Source organism: Eriocheir sinensis, chromosome 19, assembly GCF_024679095.1.
Source record: "Eriocheir sinensis breed Jianghai 21 chromosome 19, ASM2467909v1, whole genome shotgun sequence".
In the NCBI taxonomy this organism is placed as follows: domain Eukaryota; kingdom Metazoa; phylum Arthropoda; class Malacostraca; order Decapoda; family Varunidae; genus Eriocheir; species Eriocheir sinensis.
The window spans coordinates 19971431-19988909 of NC_066527.1; the positions used below are offsets into that span (position 1 = coordinate 19971431).

The 17479-nt window shown below is 44.1% G+C and overlaps 1 protein-coding gene and 1 long non-coding RNA gene across 4 annotated transcripts in view; one reads left to right on the forward strand and one right to left on the reverse strand.

Annotated features, from left to right (window-relative positions):
• The window catches only part of LOC127000885 (uncharacterized), a 61653-nt gene that overhangs the window by 33967 nt on the left and 10207 nt on the right, over positions 1 to 17479 (forward strand). The gene's annotated exons all lie outside the window — the stretch shown is intronic.
• On the reverse strand, positions 831 to 10968 carry LOC127000882 (probable tRNA (guanine(26)-N(2))-dimethyltransferase). 3 transcript variants are annotated; one of them, XR_007754606.1, is made up of 9 exons: positions 10808 to 10968; positions 9817 to 9888; positions 8967 to 9269; positions 7709 to 8434; positions 7152 to 7380; positions 6425 to 6577; positions 4878 to 5133; positions 2150 to 3683; positions 831 to 1442 (listed from the first exon to the last, which is right to left on the reverse strand). XR_007754606.1 is itself a non-coding variant. In XM_050864991.1 (8 exons), the coding sequence occupies exons 3-8, from the start codon at positions 9212 to 9214 to the stop codon at positions 3103 to 3105; spliced, it is 2193 nt and encodes a 730-aa protein (XP_050720948.1). In that variant the 5' UTR covers positions 9215 to 9269; positions 9764 to 9888; positions 10808 to 10968; the 3' UTR covers positions 1541 to 3102. The 3 variants fall into 3 exon arrangements, 2 of the variants coding, with proteins under 2 accessions (XP_050720948.1, XP_050720949.1); XM_050864991.1 differs by lacking the exon at positions 831 to 1442 and having other exon boundaries at positions 1541 to 3683; positions 9764 to 9888; XM_050864992.1 differs by lacking the exons at positions 831 to 1442; positions 10808 to 10968 and adding an exon at positions 10648 to 10703 and having other exon boundaries at positions 1541 to 3683; positions 9764 to 9888.

A 17479-nucleotide genomic window follows, 5' to 3' on the forward strand; every position in this document is an offset into this window, starting at 1 on the left:
TCCGGTTTCTCGGATAATCCGCTTTCGGATAATCGGGGTTTTACTGTATATATATAAAATAATGTTTAAAATATAATATTTAAAATAAATAAATATAAGGTCGTTACTTTGTGGAGGGTTCTGAAGCCTAACCCCTGCGATAGGCGAGGGATTACTGTGTGTATATATATATATATATATATATATATATATATATATATATATATATATATATATATATATATATATATATATATATATATATATATATATATATATATATATATATTAACAATTTTAAAAAATCACTCTTGATGAGCTTACTGGAGCTTATTTTTGTTATTATTATTATTATTTAGATCCAATAGAGGGCATCAAGGGAAAAACAAATGATATAGACCCAGAGTCCCGTCGGTGAGCAGACACAAATACAAAAAATAAAAGAGAAAAGTTCCAGTAAAGTAAGAATAATAATATAAAGGGTAACTAAAGCAAAATGAGTTGACAGCTGAGTGTTGACTTGCTTTAAATTTACCAATACAATCCAAAGTCTAATCATGTGGGAATGTTCTCAGAGAGCTCATAAGGGAAGGGCTCTTTCTGGCTCACATTGCTGCTGATCTCAAGGGAACGGCCATGCAGGGACAGCTTATAATGTAGGCGATGGTCTTTCCAATCAAGTGCCTGAACATTGCAAACCCAATCCTCTTCTCGTCCTTGAAATGTGCCTTGATACACTGTATATATGTTTCATTAGATTAGGAGGGAGATGTGCTGGAGCCTTGACTGTAAAAAAAGAATAAAACATCTTGAAAAATACCATGTTAGCAGGCTTTTTTTTCTCATTAATATTTTTGCTTGAGCTACTTCCTTTGATCACATATAGAAAATGATGATCTAATTACGTATAGAAAATTAGGCGATGTTCTCTTAATATGTGTGGGCGTATGTAGTAAGCAATTGTGTTATGGTGCGCCAAACCACAAAGGAAGGCACATCGCATTAATAAAAAAAAAACAGAACCTTACATATGCCTGTGTGTTTGTGGTATTTACACCCTGGTAGGAAAAAAAATGGAAAGGAAAAAAATTGTCATGAAATCAACAGTTGCACGGGTCCCCAAGATCGTTAGGGGAAGGGGATTAGGCTTTTTTCTTTACTTCTAAGTACATGCGGTTTCATGTTATGATTGATGAACATGCATTTCGTCCCTTAACTATAATATGGAGGCGTAATATCGTATTTTTGAGGCGCGGAGTCAATCTCCACAATTACGGCTGTGTGCTGTTCTCAGGAGACGCAGCATCGTCATCTGGAGCTCCCTGTGTGATTGGTGGTGTTATAGGGATGCTGAGTTGCTGGTGTAGGATTGTTAAGTAATGCTGTGGTGATGCTGTGGGCTGTTCTTGGGAGATGCAGCATCCTGTCATCCCTGCATCACATAAGACAACAAGCAGCAGAGTCTGAAGGCGAGAAACAGAAAGCTGGAGATAACATTGTGACACACACACACACACACACACACACACACACAATAAGAAGAAACAAAGAAAAATTCATGGTAAGTTATATTTTTATTTCTTAAGTCCTTGAATTTACGTATAAAGCTAAAATAAAGTGTCTCTTCTTTCATGTGATAATATACAGTATATAGCACTTTAAACATTACAAATAGTTTCCTTCCCTTCCCTTACCTTCTCCTTTGCTTCCTTCCCTTTTTGACTCCACATATATGATAATCAAGCCCTGTAACACCTTTCTTTTTTGGTGTGAGTGTGAGTTACCATAAAAGTTCTCCCTCTGCACCTAAAATAAACTACAGAAATCACTCATGTATCCGACCTAACTTAAGCGAAGGTGAGAGAGAGATACAAAGAGCTGGAATTCGGTGCGTCTCTCTGTCTCTATCTCTTCTCTCTCTCTCCCTGTCTCCATCTTTTCCTCTCTCTCTCTCTCTCTCTCTCCCCGCCTGGACTGTGGTGGCCATTAACATGCAGCGATGAAAAAAGTTTAAATGTGAACATACAGTATCGAGGGGGAAACATTAATCTCTCTCTTAGCACTTTTCACTTTTGTCTTTGTGGGAACGGCAATTAGCGGGCTTATTTTTTACATCTTTTTTTGTTGCCCTTGAGCTGATGCCTTGGCTGTAGAAAAAAAAAAATCATACCTTCTACGTCTCCATGGGGGCAGAGCAGGCGTTTCCTCCCTAGGGTGGCTTGGGTGGGGGGTCCTGGGATGTGTGTGTGTGTGTTGGAGGGCATCTGGGGAAGGGGGTGTCATCTCCCTCTGCCATATCACACCTCATACTCTTCCTCATGGGGTAAGGATGATGTGAGGTGCGTTGGGCTGTCGTTTCTGCTTCCCTTCCTGTGGTGAATCTCCTCTTCCTCCTCCTGATAGCTGGAAACTGCTCTCTCTCTGCTCCCTTTCTGCAGCCAGTCTGGTATCCCTCTATGGTGTTGGTGTGAGGGTGTGAGGTGCGTTGGGCTGTCGTTTCTGCTTCCCTTCCTGTAGTGAATCTCCTCTTCCTCCTCCATGGCTGGGAAATGCTCTCTCTCTGCTCCCTTTCTGCAGCCAGTCTGGTATCCCTCTATGGTGTTGGTGTGAGGATGTGAGGTGCGTTGGGCTGTTGTTTCTGCTTCCCTTACTTTATTGAATCTCCTCTTCCTCTTCCTGATGGCGGGAAACTGCTCTCTCTCTGCTCCCTTTCTGCAGCCAGTCTGGTATCCCTCTATGGTGTTATTGTGAGGGTGAGGATGTGAGGTGTGTTGGGCTGTTGTTTCTGCTTCCCTTACTCTATTGAATCTCTTCCTCCTCCTCATGGCTGGTAAATGCTCTCTCTCTCTTCTCCCTTTCTGCATCCAGTCTGGTATCCCTCTATGGTGTTGATGGGAGGGTGAGGATGTGAGGTGTGTTGGGCTGTTGTTTCTGATCCTCTTACTCTATTGAATCTCCTCTTCCTCCTCCTGATGGCTGGGAAATGTTCTCTCTCCACTCCCTTTCTGCATCTAGTCTGGTATCCCTCTATGGTGTTGTGTTTCTGATCCCTTACTCTATCAATCTCCTCTTCCTCATTAGGTCCTGCACTGGGTGGTGACGCTTCTTCCTCTACCTGGCACATCACACCTGCTTCACATCCTCACTGGGAGCTGGGGTGTGCATGGGGGCTTGTGAGTCTTCTTTTGGATGCTTAGACTGGGCGTTCTGCTGCTGCTGGGCCGGAGAATGCCGTCTTTTCTTCCCCTGCTTCCTTATCCTCTTCTCCTGCAGTGTGTCGTGCAGTAAGCTGGTCTTGGCTCGTGACTTTGGACCCCAGAACTTCTCGGGCTTCATCTGGAACCTCAACAAGTCCTTCTTACGCGACTCTGGATTGGCGTCCTCGTGCAGCTCGAAACTGACCTCTGTGCCGATCCGTTTCTCCAGTATGACCTTGGCTGGGCGGTCCGGGGCCATGGCGGACTTGTTGGCGGGGTGTTGACGCTCCCAGGCACGCACGATGTCCCATACCACGTTGGCCGGAGCGTCAGTTTTGAGCGAAGCGCGATCGGCGTGGGAGAGAGAGACCCGGTACCCGGCATGCAAGAGGGCCGAGCGGAATTGGACCATCTTGCACAGGTTGATGCTGGCAACGCGCGCCAGGCGGTCCAGGACGTAGTACAGCGGCACGTCGGGAAGCTCCTCCTCCATCATGGTGAGTGTGCCTAGGGTGGTGGTGGTGGTGAGAAGAGAGAGAGAGAAAGAGTGGTGAGGGAGTAAAGAGAAAGAGGTGAGGCAGAGAGAGAGAGGTGAGGGAGTAAAGAAAGAAAAAGAGAGGAGAGAGAGAGAAGGTTAGATTAATGAGCACTTTCTTTATCCCTATCTTTCCATTCTAACAAGTAATCATCATTTTGTATCTATCTTTCTATCATTCTTTTTATCAGTGTATATCCCTTAGCAACCATTCATGGGGCTTAACTAACCCGGTAGCAGAGGGGATCATGTTTCTTAAAGGCCCCTCTAAGCAAGAATAATGAGAAAAAATCATCACTCACACAAACCATTTCATAATATATATCAACGCATTTGTGATCAGTTTATGCATCATCTATTTTTGGGGGTTTATATCATGGCAAAAATTTGGCCTGTCGCTGCTACACGGTAAAGCCACAAATTTGGCCTGTCGTTGCTACACGGTAAAGCCACAAATTTGGCCCGTCGCTGCTACACGGTAAAGCCACAAATTTGGCCTGTCGTTGCTACACGGTAAAGCCACAAATTTGGCCCGTCGCTGCTACACGGTAAAGCCACAAATTTGGCCTGTCGTTGCTACACGGTAAAGCCACAAATTTGGCCCGTCGTTGCTACACGGTAAAGCCACAAATTTGGCCCGTCGCTGCTACCAGGTTAAGCCACAAATTTGGCCTGTCGTTGCTACACGGTAAAGCCACAAATTTGGCCTGTCGTTGCTACACGGTAAAGCCACAAATTTGGCCCGTCGCTGCTACCAGGTCAAGCCAGTATTCTTACACATTCTGGCGCCCAAACACACATATCTGACAAGGCTATGATGGGAGTTGTGGGCATTTCCAGCGGTAGTTTAATGACCCTGGTGGTAGTGTGACCCTTCTTCTGTGCCTTGAATCAACAAAAACACTCATTACAACCCAACTCATCTCCTTTTCAGCCTTTAGAAATAGATGAGGTGAGGGGCAGAGGCATTTATGAATACCAACCCAAGTTTTTTTAAGGTCAGGATTCTGTTACTGTATTTTTTTTTTACATTTTAAGGGGCAAATAAAATAAATGTGAAAAAAATGCAACCTGGCATGACCCCTATCTATGACAAAAGACGACACTGTACGGGTTAAACAACCATTACTAGCAAACCAACCACTCAGCCTCAGTGTAAGACCTACCCAGCATACGACGATACGTGGCAAAGTCCTCCTCCACCAGCGACTCCTTCAGTGCACGCAGGAACGCCCGGTCATGTATGGGGGCCGACCACACTGGGCCACCCACCACATGCCGATGGCCGCAGTGGGCGCAGGACTCAGCGACGGGCGGCCCCTGCGACACCTGGTGCTTGATGCTCTTCCCGCTGACTAAGATACGTCCTAGAGGGTGCAGGGTCATGGTCTCGCACCCCACACACTGGTACACATGCGACACCTATGGGTAAGGATGTGATGAGGTTAGAGAAGGGTGTGTTGGTGGTTAGAGGAGCATGTGGCGTGATAGAAGGAACAATCCTCACCCTCGTACAGTAATTGCCTAGGTCATGTGTCAGCGATTTCCAGGTTTTTGTCAACATCAATTAATCAACATGACGGCCACTTCTGTATAGTTGCCTTCGTCATTCAGGGTTTGAGTGTTCTAGAATTGACCTTTTCGTTTCTGCCTATATCTGAAGCCAAATGAGATAATGACAGTTCTTTTCTGATTTCCTGTAAAGTAGAAAATAATGACTTAGGTGGCTTGTTTACGAGGGTGACGATATAGTTGCCTTCGTCATTCAGGGTTTGAGTGTTCTAGAATTGACCTTTTCGTTTCTGCCTATATCTTAAGCCAAATGAGATAATGACAGTTCTTTTCTGATTTCCTGTAAAGTAGAAAATAATGACTTAGGTGGCTTGTTTAAGAGGGTGACGATATTAGTAAGGGGTAGGAACACATGAGTAAGGTAACACATAGGAACACACAGTAAGGTAGCAGCTAGAAACACACAAGAGGCAGAAACACACAGGTAAATAATGAGGCAGGAATACAGGTGAGGCAAGACCACATAGGTAAAGAAAAGGCAAGTTCATTTACCTTCCTTTTCTTCCCTCCTTTCTTTCAGTCCCTTTCTCCCTCCTTTCTTTCACTCTCCCTTTCTTCCCTCCTTTCTTTCAGTCCCTTTCTCCCTCCTTTCTTTCACTCTCCCTTTCTCCCTCCTTTCTTTCCTTTCTTTCACTCTCCCTTTCTCCCTCCTTTCTTTCACTCCCTTTCTCCCTCTTTTCTTTCACTCTCCCTTTCTCCCTCCTTTCTTTCACTCCCTTTCTCCCTCCTTTCTTTCAGTCCCTTTCTCCCTCCTTTCTTTCAGTCCCTTTCTCCCTCCTTTCTTTCACTCTCCCTTTCTCCCTCCTTTCTTTCACTCCCTTTCTCCCTCTTTTCTTTCACTCTCCCTTTCTCCCTCCTTTCTTTGTCTCTTCTCCTTTGCAGTTTCTTTCACCTTCCTTCTCTTTCCTTCCCTCCCTGCTTCCTTTCCTTCCTTCCTCTCCCTCACTGCCTCTCTCTTCTTACCTCTCTCTCACTCTCCCTATTTCCTTCCTCCCTTTGTTCTTTACCTTCTTTCCTTCCTTCCTTTCACTATTTCCTTCCATTCTTTGTTCTTTATCTTCCTTCCTTCCTTCCTCTCCTTCACTATCTCCTTCCCTTCCTTGTTCTCTACCTTCTTCACTCCCTCGGCCACACAGCCTACCTTGGTGAAAGTCTCCTTGACCTTGGCCTTGCTAGTGAACACCCGCACCACCACGCGCACGTAGAAATCGGCACTCAGGGACAGCAGCGGCACTATGTAGCGGCCGTAGCGGTTGGCGTGCGACTCCAGGCACTGCAGCACGATCCTTAGGGCCTGGCATGGAGGGGCGGGACAGGGAAGGGGTGTGAGGGGGGAGTGATGGAGTGGCACTAAAATTGATGATGCAACTGTTTTATTGTTTCACTATTTCACTCACAGAATCCATATCACAGACACAGATAGTTAGTTAACACACACACACACACACACACACACACACACACCATTGCCAGGTTATCGTACTGAGAGCATAGTATTTATCGGTTTCTGACACCTAACTAGTACCTACATATATTGGTTCATCGGTATTATTTTCCTTTTTTTTTTTGTTGTTGTTGCTTTTTGTTTGTTTGTTTCGCCGCTTAGAACGGACTTTCAGCATTAATGGACTAAGGTCCCCCCCAATTAGTCCGTTATATCCAGGGTTTTCTGTATTGCCAAGAAACATCAGGATCTAACTTTTAACAATAACTATAAATGAGTTTCATTATTGGAGCCCAGAAGACAGTTTTGGGGTAGGAAATCGGGAAATATATGCGGCTGAGTACGACAATCTGGCAACGTTGACACACACACACACACACACACACACACACACACGCGCACTCACACACACACACACACTCACCATCTCATGACACGCCTTGCTCTTCAGTGACAGCGCCCCATACTTGGCATAGCAGGTCTCGGGGGAGTTGCCACAGAGCACCGCCATGTCCGTGCAAGTCACCAGCAACACGCCGCCCTCGGACACGCTCTGCACCGCCCCGTCAAGGAAGGCGTGCGGGGAGCCATAGGGGTCGAGGTCGATGGCGTGGAACCTGTTCTCCGGTGCGCGATTTTTGTACATCACCATGCTGAAGAGAGAGAGAAGGTAAAGAGAGAAAAAATAATGGCAGTGAGAGAAAGACAGAGACAATGGGAGAGAGAAAAGCAGAGACAGAGGTCGAGAGAATAAAGATAAGAGGAAGAGGGGAGAGAGAGAAATGATAAAGTGGGAGAAAGAAAAGAGAAAGACAGAGAGAAAAGATAAAAAAACAGACAGAGACCAAGAGAGAGAAAGATAGACAGAGAAAGAGAGGGAGAGAGAGAGAGAAAGGGACAGCTGAAAACTTCCTTTCACAAACGTAATAAGTATCAATTCTCTCTCATTTCACACACACACGTACACACACACACACACACCTTGCGTCGCTTAAACTCGGCGTCACGAGGTGCTCCACTTTGTTATGTTCGATGTTTCTCCTCATACACTCCAGGGCTTGATAGGAGATGTCATTGGCGACCACCTCCTTCACGCCTCCCACCTCCCTCGCGTACCGTATTGACCGCAGCCCCGACGCCGCCAGCCCTTCCAGTATGCGTATCCCCTCCTCGTCCTTCGTACCTGGTGGCGGAATGCTTGCCTGTACGTCTCTGTCTATCCTCCATGCTTCGCTAGTGGGGGCGTTCAGTGTCGCTTCCGTCCTACTTTCCTTGTGATCTTTTTGTCCTTGTTCCTTTTCCTCTTCCAGTTTCATCTTTTTGTTTGTCCGTTCCTTGTTTGTGATTCCTCCTCCTTCTCCTTTGACTCCTATGGTGATGTTTATGCCGTCTTCCTCCTCCTCCTCATTTTTCTCACTCTTGCTCACCCGTCTACTTCCTTCAACTCCATCCGTCCTTCCTTCACTGACCTCCTTTTGGGTCATAATGTCACCACTAGCGCTCAGGTCACCATTCTTCTTGCACTCACTCTGACCCTCACTGGCGGCCTGTTCAGTGGCAAGATGACCATTCTGAACAAGGTCCTTCTTCTCTGCACCTTCCTCCTTGATCTCCTTTTCCTTTTGTTTCCGCTTCTCCTCTGCCTTCCTCTTGCTCTCCTTCTGACCTCTCTTGTACTCAGCGGCGAAGACCCTCAGCACTGCAACGCTGGGAAGGGAAGGGTAGCTGTTTTAGAAGGATCAAAAAGGGAGTTTATGCAGTGATTTGAGGTGTCCAGAGAAGAGAAAGAGTAAGTAACGGAGTGTCTTGGAGGATGAGAGAAGCAGACAGAAATACAGAAATAGCATGAGAAGGAGAGGACAGGAGAGATAGAGAGAGAAACAGAGAAAGAGCGAGAGAGAAGATGAGAGGTAGAGAAAAAAACAGAAAAGAGGGAGAGAAGAAGAGAACGAGAAGATGGGAAAGACAAAAACAGAGTGTGAGAAAAGGAGAGAACGAAAGAAAAAGATGAGACAGAAATATAGAAAAAGCAAGAGAAGAAGGAAAGATAGAGAGAAGGTGAGAATGAGAACACAAGAGATAAGAGAAATATAGAAAAAAGAGTGAGAGAGGAGAAGAGAACAAGAAAAAGGGAAAAAGGGAGAGATAGCAAGATAGAGAGATAATGGGAAAATGCAAGCACACCCCACACACACAAACACACAGAAGGAAGCCCCCACAAACACACACACATACACACCTGAGATCCCTGTTGAACTCCTGCACAGGGTTGTAGAAGACGTCATGAGTGGCCGGGAACAGCACCTCCGCCTGGCCCTCCGTCACGCTGGTAAAGGGCCGGGTATCAACCACAAAGCACGTCTCACCACCATCGCCATCACCGCCAATACCCTTCACCTTCACGGCATCACCACCATCACCACCTCCTTCACTATCATCACCCTTCATCTTCCTTACATCACCACCTTCACCACCACCTGTAGCCATTGCTCTTAGTGTTAATCTTACGCTTCCTTTCTTCAGTTGTTTACACTCCCGCAGTCTGTGATGGATAAAGAAAAGGAACGTGTTAGTTAGTTAGTAAGGAACAAATACGAAAAGAAATAGGATCAAAGCTAGGCAGAAACATCATGAGAGTGAGAAAATAGGAATAAATGAAGTTCTGAAAGGTGAATGCAGCAATAGCAGAGAGGAGCAGGACCAGAAGCTAAGCAGAAACAGGGTAGTGGGACGGGTAAGGGAAGGGGAGGCTGTGCATATATATAAAGGTCAGTCAATCATATTTACAATCATATTTACCTCTTGGAGAATCATTATTGTTGACAGATTCCGAAGAGGGTTGTTCTTGTATAAATGGTATTGACTTTTATTAATACAGAACATGATAAAAGAAGGAATATAAAAGATGAAGAGAAAAGAAAAATTAAGGAGAGAGGAAAGAAAGAAAGGATGGACATGGGAAGGGGACACTGGGCATATTTAAAAGACACTTCTATCAAGAACAACAATGAATACAAAAAGTGATATAACACTCACAGTCCTCAAGCGGCCATAAAGGGATGTGTGTGCATAAGTATGTCTGTGCTCACCTCAGCCCACCCCTACACAGCCTGGGCAGCATGTGTGGATGGCTATTGCTCGGCTTCGCTCATTTTGCACATCTGAAAAGAAAAACACAAACCCCATTACAGTATTTGAAAATGAACAGAAGAGAGGATAGTAAAAAGGGCAGTTCATGCAGCTGCCAAACCCTCCCCCTGACCTGCCACATTCTCTTAAACTAACCCAACCCCACCTTAACCTCATAGAACCTACTGACGCTGGAAAAGATCTCAACAAAAAAGAAAAGAAAAAGGAGAGTGAATATCCAGAATTACACCCGATTCCATTGACAGTGCAAGCAACAACCTGAGCCTCACCCTGACCTTCCGTGTTCTCTTAAACTAACATAACTAGCCTAGAAAAAAGATCTGGAGAAAAGAAAAAAGAATAAGAGTAAATATCCAGAATTACACCCATTTCAACATAGCAGCCCAGGCAACTACTGTACCCTCACCCTGACCCACCACATTCTCCTTAGCTAACCTAACCCTCCCTTAACCTACTGGCACTAAAAAATAAATAAGTAAATAAAAAATAAAAATCTAGCCAAAAGAAAAAAGAAGGAAAGTGGAAATACATAGAATTACACCCATTTCCATAGGGCAGTCCAGGCAGTTCCCAAACCCTCACCCTGACCAGCAACGTTCCCTTTAACAAACCCCAAAAAAAATATTGACAAAATGAAGAGAAAATTGTAAATATATATAATCACACCCGTTTCCATATGGCTGCCCAGTTAACAACCCAACCCTCACTCTGACCCGCCACATTCCCTTAAAATAACCTAACTAGCCAAGAAAAAAAGTCAACACTCAAACCTAGGTCTTCGGGGATGTCCAAAACTCCTACGAAAGCCTCGTCAAATACGTGAGCTTGGCGCCGACACGTTTCAGAAAATGTCCCTGTCTCTCGTCCAGTGTGTGGGCACCAAGACCATCACCAACCGCTCTTCTGCTGTCGTGCATGCTTTCTACTAACCTCCAATCCTTGCAACGTTGGCTCCTTTTAACTTGCTGAAAGATTCTGGCAACACGTGTCTCGCCGCCGCCGGCCGTTTGTTATTGTTTACCTCCGAGGCGAGCAGACAGCAGAGCATCGCCTTGCGTCCAGGCTCGAGTATTCTGGATCTGGATCTGGATTATTAATGACGCGCAGGGCACCCGTACAGGTGCATAACACGCATATTTATTGGCTGTTGGGGGGACGGGGGAGCCGGGTGTGCAGGGGAGGGAAGTGAATCAAGTGCAATTGTTAGTGTTGGTGTGTTGTGGTGACAAGTGAGTGTGTCTTACCTAGACATCTTACCTAGACGGCTTCCACGAGAAGGGAACCCCACAAGTGCCATGTTCTTTGACCAGAGTGTTTAGGAACTATAGTTAAAAATGAGATCATATGAAATTATATATGAGAATACATTGGTATTAGTATGTAGGGGTTAAAATTCGTATAGTCTTTGACCAAGGTACTCTGCTAGCTTTCTCTTAAATACAGTTAAGGATGTTGGCCGTGTGACATGGACAGTGAACAGAGACTTAAGGAGGATATCGCTGGAATGACTTCGTGTCAAACCGGCGACTACTCATTGAGACTGATTCGACATACATTACCCGCGCATAGTCCGTCACGCCTACTCCGGCTGTACGGACACGTGGCACACTACCAGAAGCCGACCCTGCTCATCGGGTTGTGTCTGTAAGAGACAATCCTGAATGGAGTAGGCCATTGGGGACGCCCACAGAGTTCGTGGCTTGGGCAAGTCGATAGATCCTGCCACTTCTGTCACTTCTTCTTTCCCTCATCCTTAACCCTGACGGCAGCACCGCCGTCTCATCTGTCTCTAAAACTGAACTCTTCGCTCAAACTTTCTGTAACAACTCCACTCTGGACGATTCTGGGCATATTCCTCCTACTCATCCCCCTTCTGACTTCTTTATGCCTGTATTTAAAATTCTTAAGAATGATGTTTTCTATGCCCTCTCTGGCCTCAACTCTCAGAAGGCTTATGGACCTGATGGAGTGCCTCCTATTATCCTTAAAAACTTTGGGGTATATCATTACAACGAAACATACTATGATATTGTAAGCTACCTAGGCTACAATGTGCTGCAGAAAATACCTCAAGGTCAAATAAATAAAAAGTACTTGTACTTAGATTCGAATACAGTATAAAAGTACTTGTGCTTGGACTCGAATTCAGTTATAAAACCGAGTACTTGCACTTGTACTCGTGATATCGTAATGTAAAGGTAGGATACTTGGAGTACGGAAGGCTGTATCCAATGTGGGCGTGTATGCCCCGTATTCTTAAACGTATCGATCGTCACCTCAGTTCGCCTGTTTGAAAAGCCTCTCAAAGAAGTTGCTGGGCTTTTCATGGACTGTTCTGTGATCCTAGTGATAGTTTTACCCAGCTTCTGCACCTTGAACGAGAAAGCTAACTCATGAAAAAATTGAAAACCCTGTAAATCTCCTCTGTGGCCCAGGGAAATAGTCGTAATGGGAGCCCGATACGTTTAACAATAAGGACGTATAAGCCTCGAAATGTTTGAGATGAGCCCAGCCTCCCACCAGCCTGAAGGTAGCTTGAAGGTCCTCTCTCTGTATCTTGCGCCTATCACCCTGTCCAGCCCGCAACACGCCATCTCCTGCCACCAACACCTTCAGGCCAGCTGGTGGACGAGACTCTTCAAGATGAATCCGGTTGTGGGCAGCTAGCGGCGAGGTCACGAGGTACACTTTAGGGTCATAGTCTTAAACATTTAGGCATCCAAGCACACATATTGACAAGGCTTTCGCGGGAGTTTTGGGGCATTTCCATTAGTAGTTTATGACCCTGGTGGTAGTTTAACCCTTCTTCTGTACCGTGAACCTAAGAAAACACTCATTAGAACCAGAGTGATCTCCTTTTCGGCCTTTGGGAATAGTTGGTGTCAGGGGTGGAGGGTCTGACAATATCGGCCTCGTATCCTGCGTCTACCCTTCCTGGCAGACTAATAAGCCTACCACCGCCTCTTCTTCGCCACCTGGCCGATGGTTAAGCCTGAGGAGGGTTATTTAGACTGTCTAGAAGCAAAGTTATCTTCCGTGGATGAGGGGGACAGTGGAGGTGAGGTGGAGGAGGAGGGGGAGTGGATGGGGGGTGGAAGGGAAAGCTGGGAGGAGGAGGAGGAGGAGGAGGAGTGTGGGGCTTTCCATGGTGATATGTTCATTACTACGTTTATATTTACATGTCTACATAACTATTGTCTTTATAACGAGACTAACATAGAAAGGAGAAAGACAAGGATATATAAACAGAAGCGTAAAACGACAGATAAATACCATAAATATAACAAATACTACTGATACTATAAATAAACATGACTAATCTGTCTTCCCCTTCTAAATTCATTCCTCCGTCAACAACAACAACAACAACCTTTCCTTAGCCTTGTGCGTCTTGAGATTTTGTTCATTTATTCCTCTTTTTCAAACATCAATTTTTTTTAACAGCACGGGAAGGGAGCTCAAGGTCAAAACAACAAAAGCAACAACAGAAAAGAAACACTAGACACTGCTTCGAACGTAAGAAAAAAAGAACTAGAGGTCAGAAGAGAGGTCAGTTTCGGGTGGAGAGGTGACCCGATAGCATATTCCCGAAGTCTCTGGGGGTATGTGGTTCCTGAGTGAAGACCATGGAGGTATATAGAGGTATAGAGGTATAGAGGTGGAGTCGACACGGCCAGCTAATCCCATTCATTGAGGTGAAGCCGACGAACTGTCAAATGTACGGCCAAAAGATGGGGGATGCCCGGGCCTGACCTGACCTGACCTGACAACACCTGATACTTGGCCGTAAAAATGACAGCTCAGGCGGATTCACTTAACTGGGCTGATGTCGACTTCACCAATTCTAACCTCCATGGTGAAGACGCTCGGCTGTAACTTCGAAACTAAACTGGAAAATAGTCTCATTATGATTCCCACTTAAAATTACCCTAAATAACTCCAACCAAACCTTACATAACCTAACCTAACCTAACCTATCCTGTCAAAATTATCCAATGTAACTCCACCCAAACCTTACATAACCTAACCTAACCTATCCTGTCAAAATTATCCAATGTAACTCCAACCAAACCTTACATAACCTAACCTAACCTAACCTATCCTGTCAAAATTATCCAATGTAACTCCACCCAAACCTTACATAACCTAACCTAACCTAACCTATCCTGTCAAAATTATCCTATGTAACTCCAACCGAACCTTACATAACCTAACCTAACCTATCCTGTCAAAATTATCCAATGTAACTCCAACCAAACCTTACATAACCTAACCTAACCTAACCTATCCTGTCAAAATTATCCAATGTAACTCCAACCAAACCTTACATAACCTAACCTAACCTATCCTGTCAAAATTACCCTATGTAACTCCAACCAAACCTTACATAACCTAACCTAACCTAACCTATCCTGTCAAAATTACCCTATGTAACTCCAACCAAACCTTACATAACCTAACCTAACCTAATCTATCCTGTCAAAATTACCCTATGTAACTCCAACCAAACCTTACATAACCTAACCTAACCTAACCTAACCTATCCTGCCCTGTTCAAGAGTAGGCGGCACATACCCTTACAGACTTCGTGAAAAAGCGTCCCGATACTCGCTTCCTCATGGCTATAGTTTGACTCTGCTTCTATTTGAGGGGCGAAGTTAGTTAGTTAGAAGTGTTGGATTGTCACAGAGTTAAGTTGATATGTTACAAACTGAGCCACCTACAATGATTGGTCTTACTGCTCTCTCCACTCCGCTGTTTCCTAAGCCAAACTCTCTTTTTCCACACAAATAGCAAGACTGTTTCAATTCTATTACTTCTATTTCCTGTACAGTTTGACTCTTCCTCTTCCGACAGTTCCCCTTCCATTGTCGTAAAAAGTGACATGGAAGAAAATCAACGAAGCCAACCTCTCTTTCTCCACACAAATAGCAAGACTGTTTCAATTCTATTACTTCTATTTCCTGTACAGTTTCTGCCTCTTATCTTCCAGCAGCTCCCTTCCATTGTCGTAAAAAGTGATATGAGAGAAAATCAACGAAGCCAACCTCTCTTTTTCCACACAAATAGCAAGACTGTTTCAATTCTATTACTTCTATTTCCTGTCCAGTTTTTGCCTCTTATCTTCCAGCAGTTCTCCTTTCATTGTCGTAAAAATTGTTATGAGAGAAAATCAACAAAACCAACCTCTCTTTTTCCACACAAATAGCAAGACTGTTTCAATTCTATTACTTCTATTTCCTGTACAGTTTCTGCCTCTTATCTTCCAACAGTTTCCCTTCCCTTGTCGTAAAAAGTGACATGGAAGAAAATCAACGAAGCCAACCTCTCTTTCTCCACACAAATAGCAAGACTGTTTCAATTCTATTACTTCTATTTCCTGTACAGTTTCTGCCTCTTATCTTCCAGCAGCTCCCTTCCATTGTCGTAAAAAGTGACATGGAAGAAAATCAAAGAAACCAACCTCTCTTTCTCTACACAAATAGCAAGACTGTTTCAATTCTATTACTTCTATTTCCTGTACAGTTTTTGCCTCTTATCTTCCAGCAGTTCTCCTTTCATTGTCGTAAAAATTGTTATGAGAGAAAATCAACTAAGCCAACCTCTCTTTTTCCACACAAATAGCAAGACTGTTTCAATTCTATTACTTCTATTTCCTGTCCAGTTTTTGCCTCTTATCTTCCAGCAGTTCTCCTTTCATTGTCGTAAAAATTGTTATGAGAGAAAATCAACGAAACCAACCTCTCTTTTACCACACAAATAGCAAGACTGTTTCAATTCTATTACTTCTATTTCCTGTACAGTTTCTGCCTCTTATCTTCCAACAGTTCTCCTTTCATTGTCGTAAAAATTGTTATGAGAGAAAATCAACAAAACCAACCTCTCTTTTACCACACAAATAGCAAGACTGTTTCAATTCTATTACTTCTATTTCCTGTACAGTTTCTGCCTCTTATCTTCCAGCAGCTCCCTTCCATTGTCGTAAAAAGTGACATGGAAGAAAATCAAAGAAACCAACCTCTCTTTCTCTACACAAATAGCAAGACTGTTTTAATTCTATTACTTCTATTTCCTGTCCAGTTTTTGCCTCTTATCTTCCAGCAGTTCTCCTTTCATTGTCGTAAAAATTGTTATGAGAGAAAATCAACAAAACCAACCTCTCTTTTACCACACAAATAGCAAGACTGTTTCAATTCTATTACTTCTATTTCCTGTACAGTTTCTGCCTCTTATCTTCCAACAGTTTCCCTTCCCTTGTCGTAAAAAGTGATATGAGAGAAAATCAACGAAGCCAACCTCTCTTTTACCACACAAATAGCAAGACTGTTTCAATTCTATTACTTCTATTTCCTGTCCAGTTTTTGCCTCTTATCTTCCAGCAGCTCCCTTCCATTGTCGTAAAAAGTGATATGAGAGAAAATCAACGAAGCCAACCTCTCTTTTACCACACAAATAGCAAGACGGTTTCAATTCAATTATTTCTGTTTCCAGTACAGTTTCTGCCTCTTATCTTCCAGCAGTTCTCCTTTCATTGTCGTAAAAATTGTTATGAGAGAAAATCAACGAAACCAACCTTTCTTTTAACCTCTCATTCTTTCTTTCCTTCTTTCTTTCTTCTTTTTTTTTTTTTTTTTTTTTGCCATAGCAGCGTTTAGCGGACTTTTGTTGTTGTTATTGTTTTTTTGGCCTTGAACTCCCTCCCTTGCTGTGAACTAAATCGAGAGACCCGCCTTCAACAACGGGACAAAAAAGGACAAATCACCGACGATACTATAGATGTCTTCACCGTTGCTAGATTATCGTCCTCGGCGCATCACATTAACCAGCGTCTCCCCCGTCAATATCACCAGGAAACAGGAGAAATAAACCCTTACAACAATAACTACGAATAAATCTCATTATTGTGGCCCAGGAAACAGTTTTTGGGATGGAAAGTGGGAAATATGAGAAACTTAGTACGACAATCTGGCAACGTTGGGTGTTTTGATACTCTCGGCATTTTTTTTATAATTATTTTGCTTTTGTATTTGTTTCTATGTATACAGCCTTGCCTTCCTCCTGCCTACCTGACATACAAACAGGTGAGTGAGTGTACTAGGATAAAAAAGAAGAGCCACGGAGGTACTTAAAAAGGTTCCAGACGAGAGATACGAAGATGTGTTGCTATTAATAGATATATGAAGACGCCTCCCTCCTCCTCCTCCTCCTCTTCCTCCTCAATCACCCCAAGGCACTCTATTGTTGCTATACACACACACACACAAACACACACACACACACACACACACAATTAATGACGCCCTGACCCACACACCCCACCGCTGGAAGTACGTGGACGACACCACAGTGGGAGTAACAGTTGACAACAGCAACCCAGATTATTCCCACCTCCAGGAAACACTACACAACCTACACACATGGACAACACAAAACATGGTCACCATCAACGACACCAAAACTACACTCCTACACATCAACACCTCCTCTGCCCCTGTTGCCCCCCCTGTGGTGTCCATCAACGACACTCCCCTCCGGGTAGTTACATCAGCAAAACTACTTGGAGTCACCCTGGACAACAAACTCACATGGAAGGAGCACGTC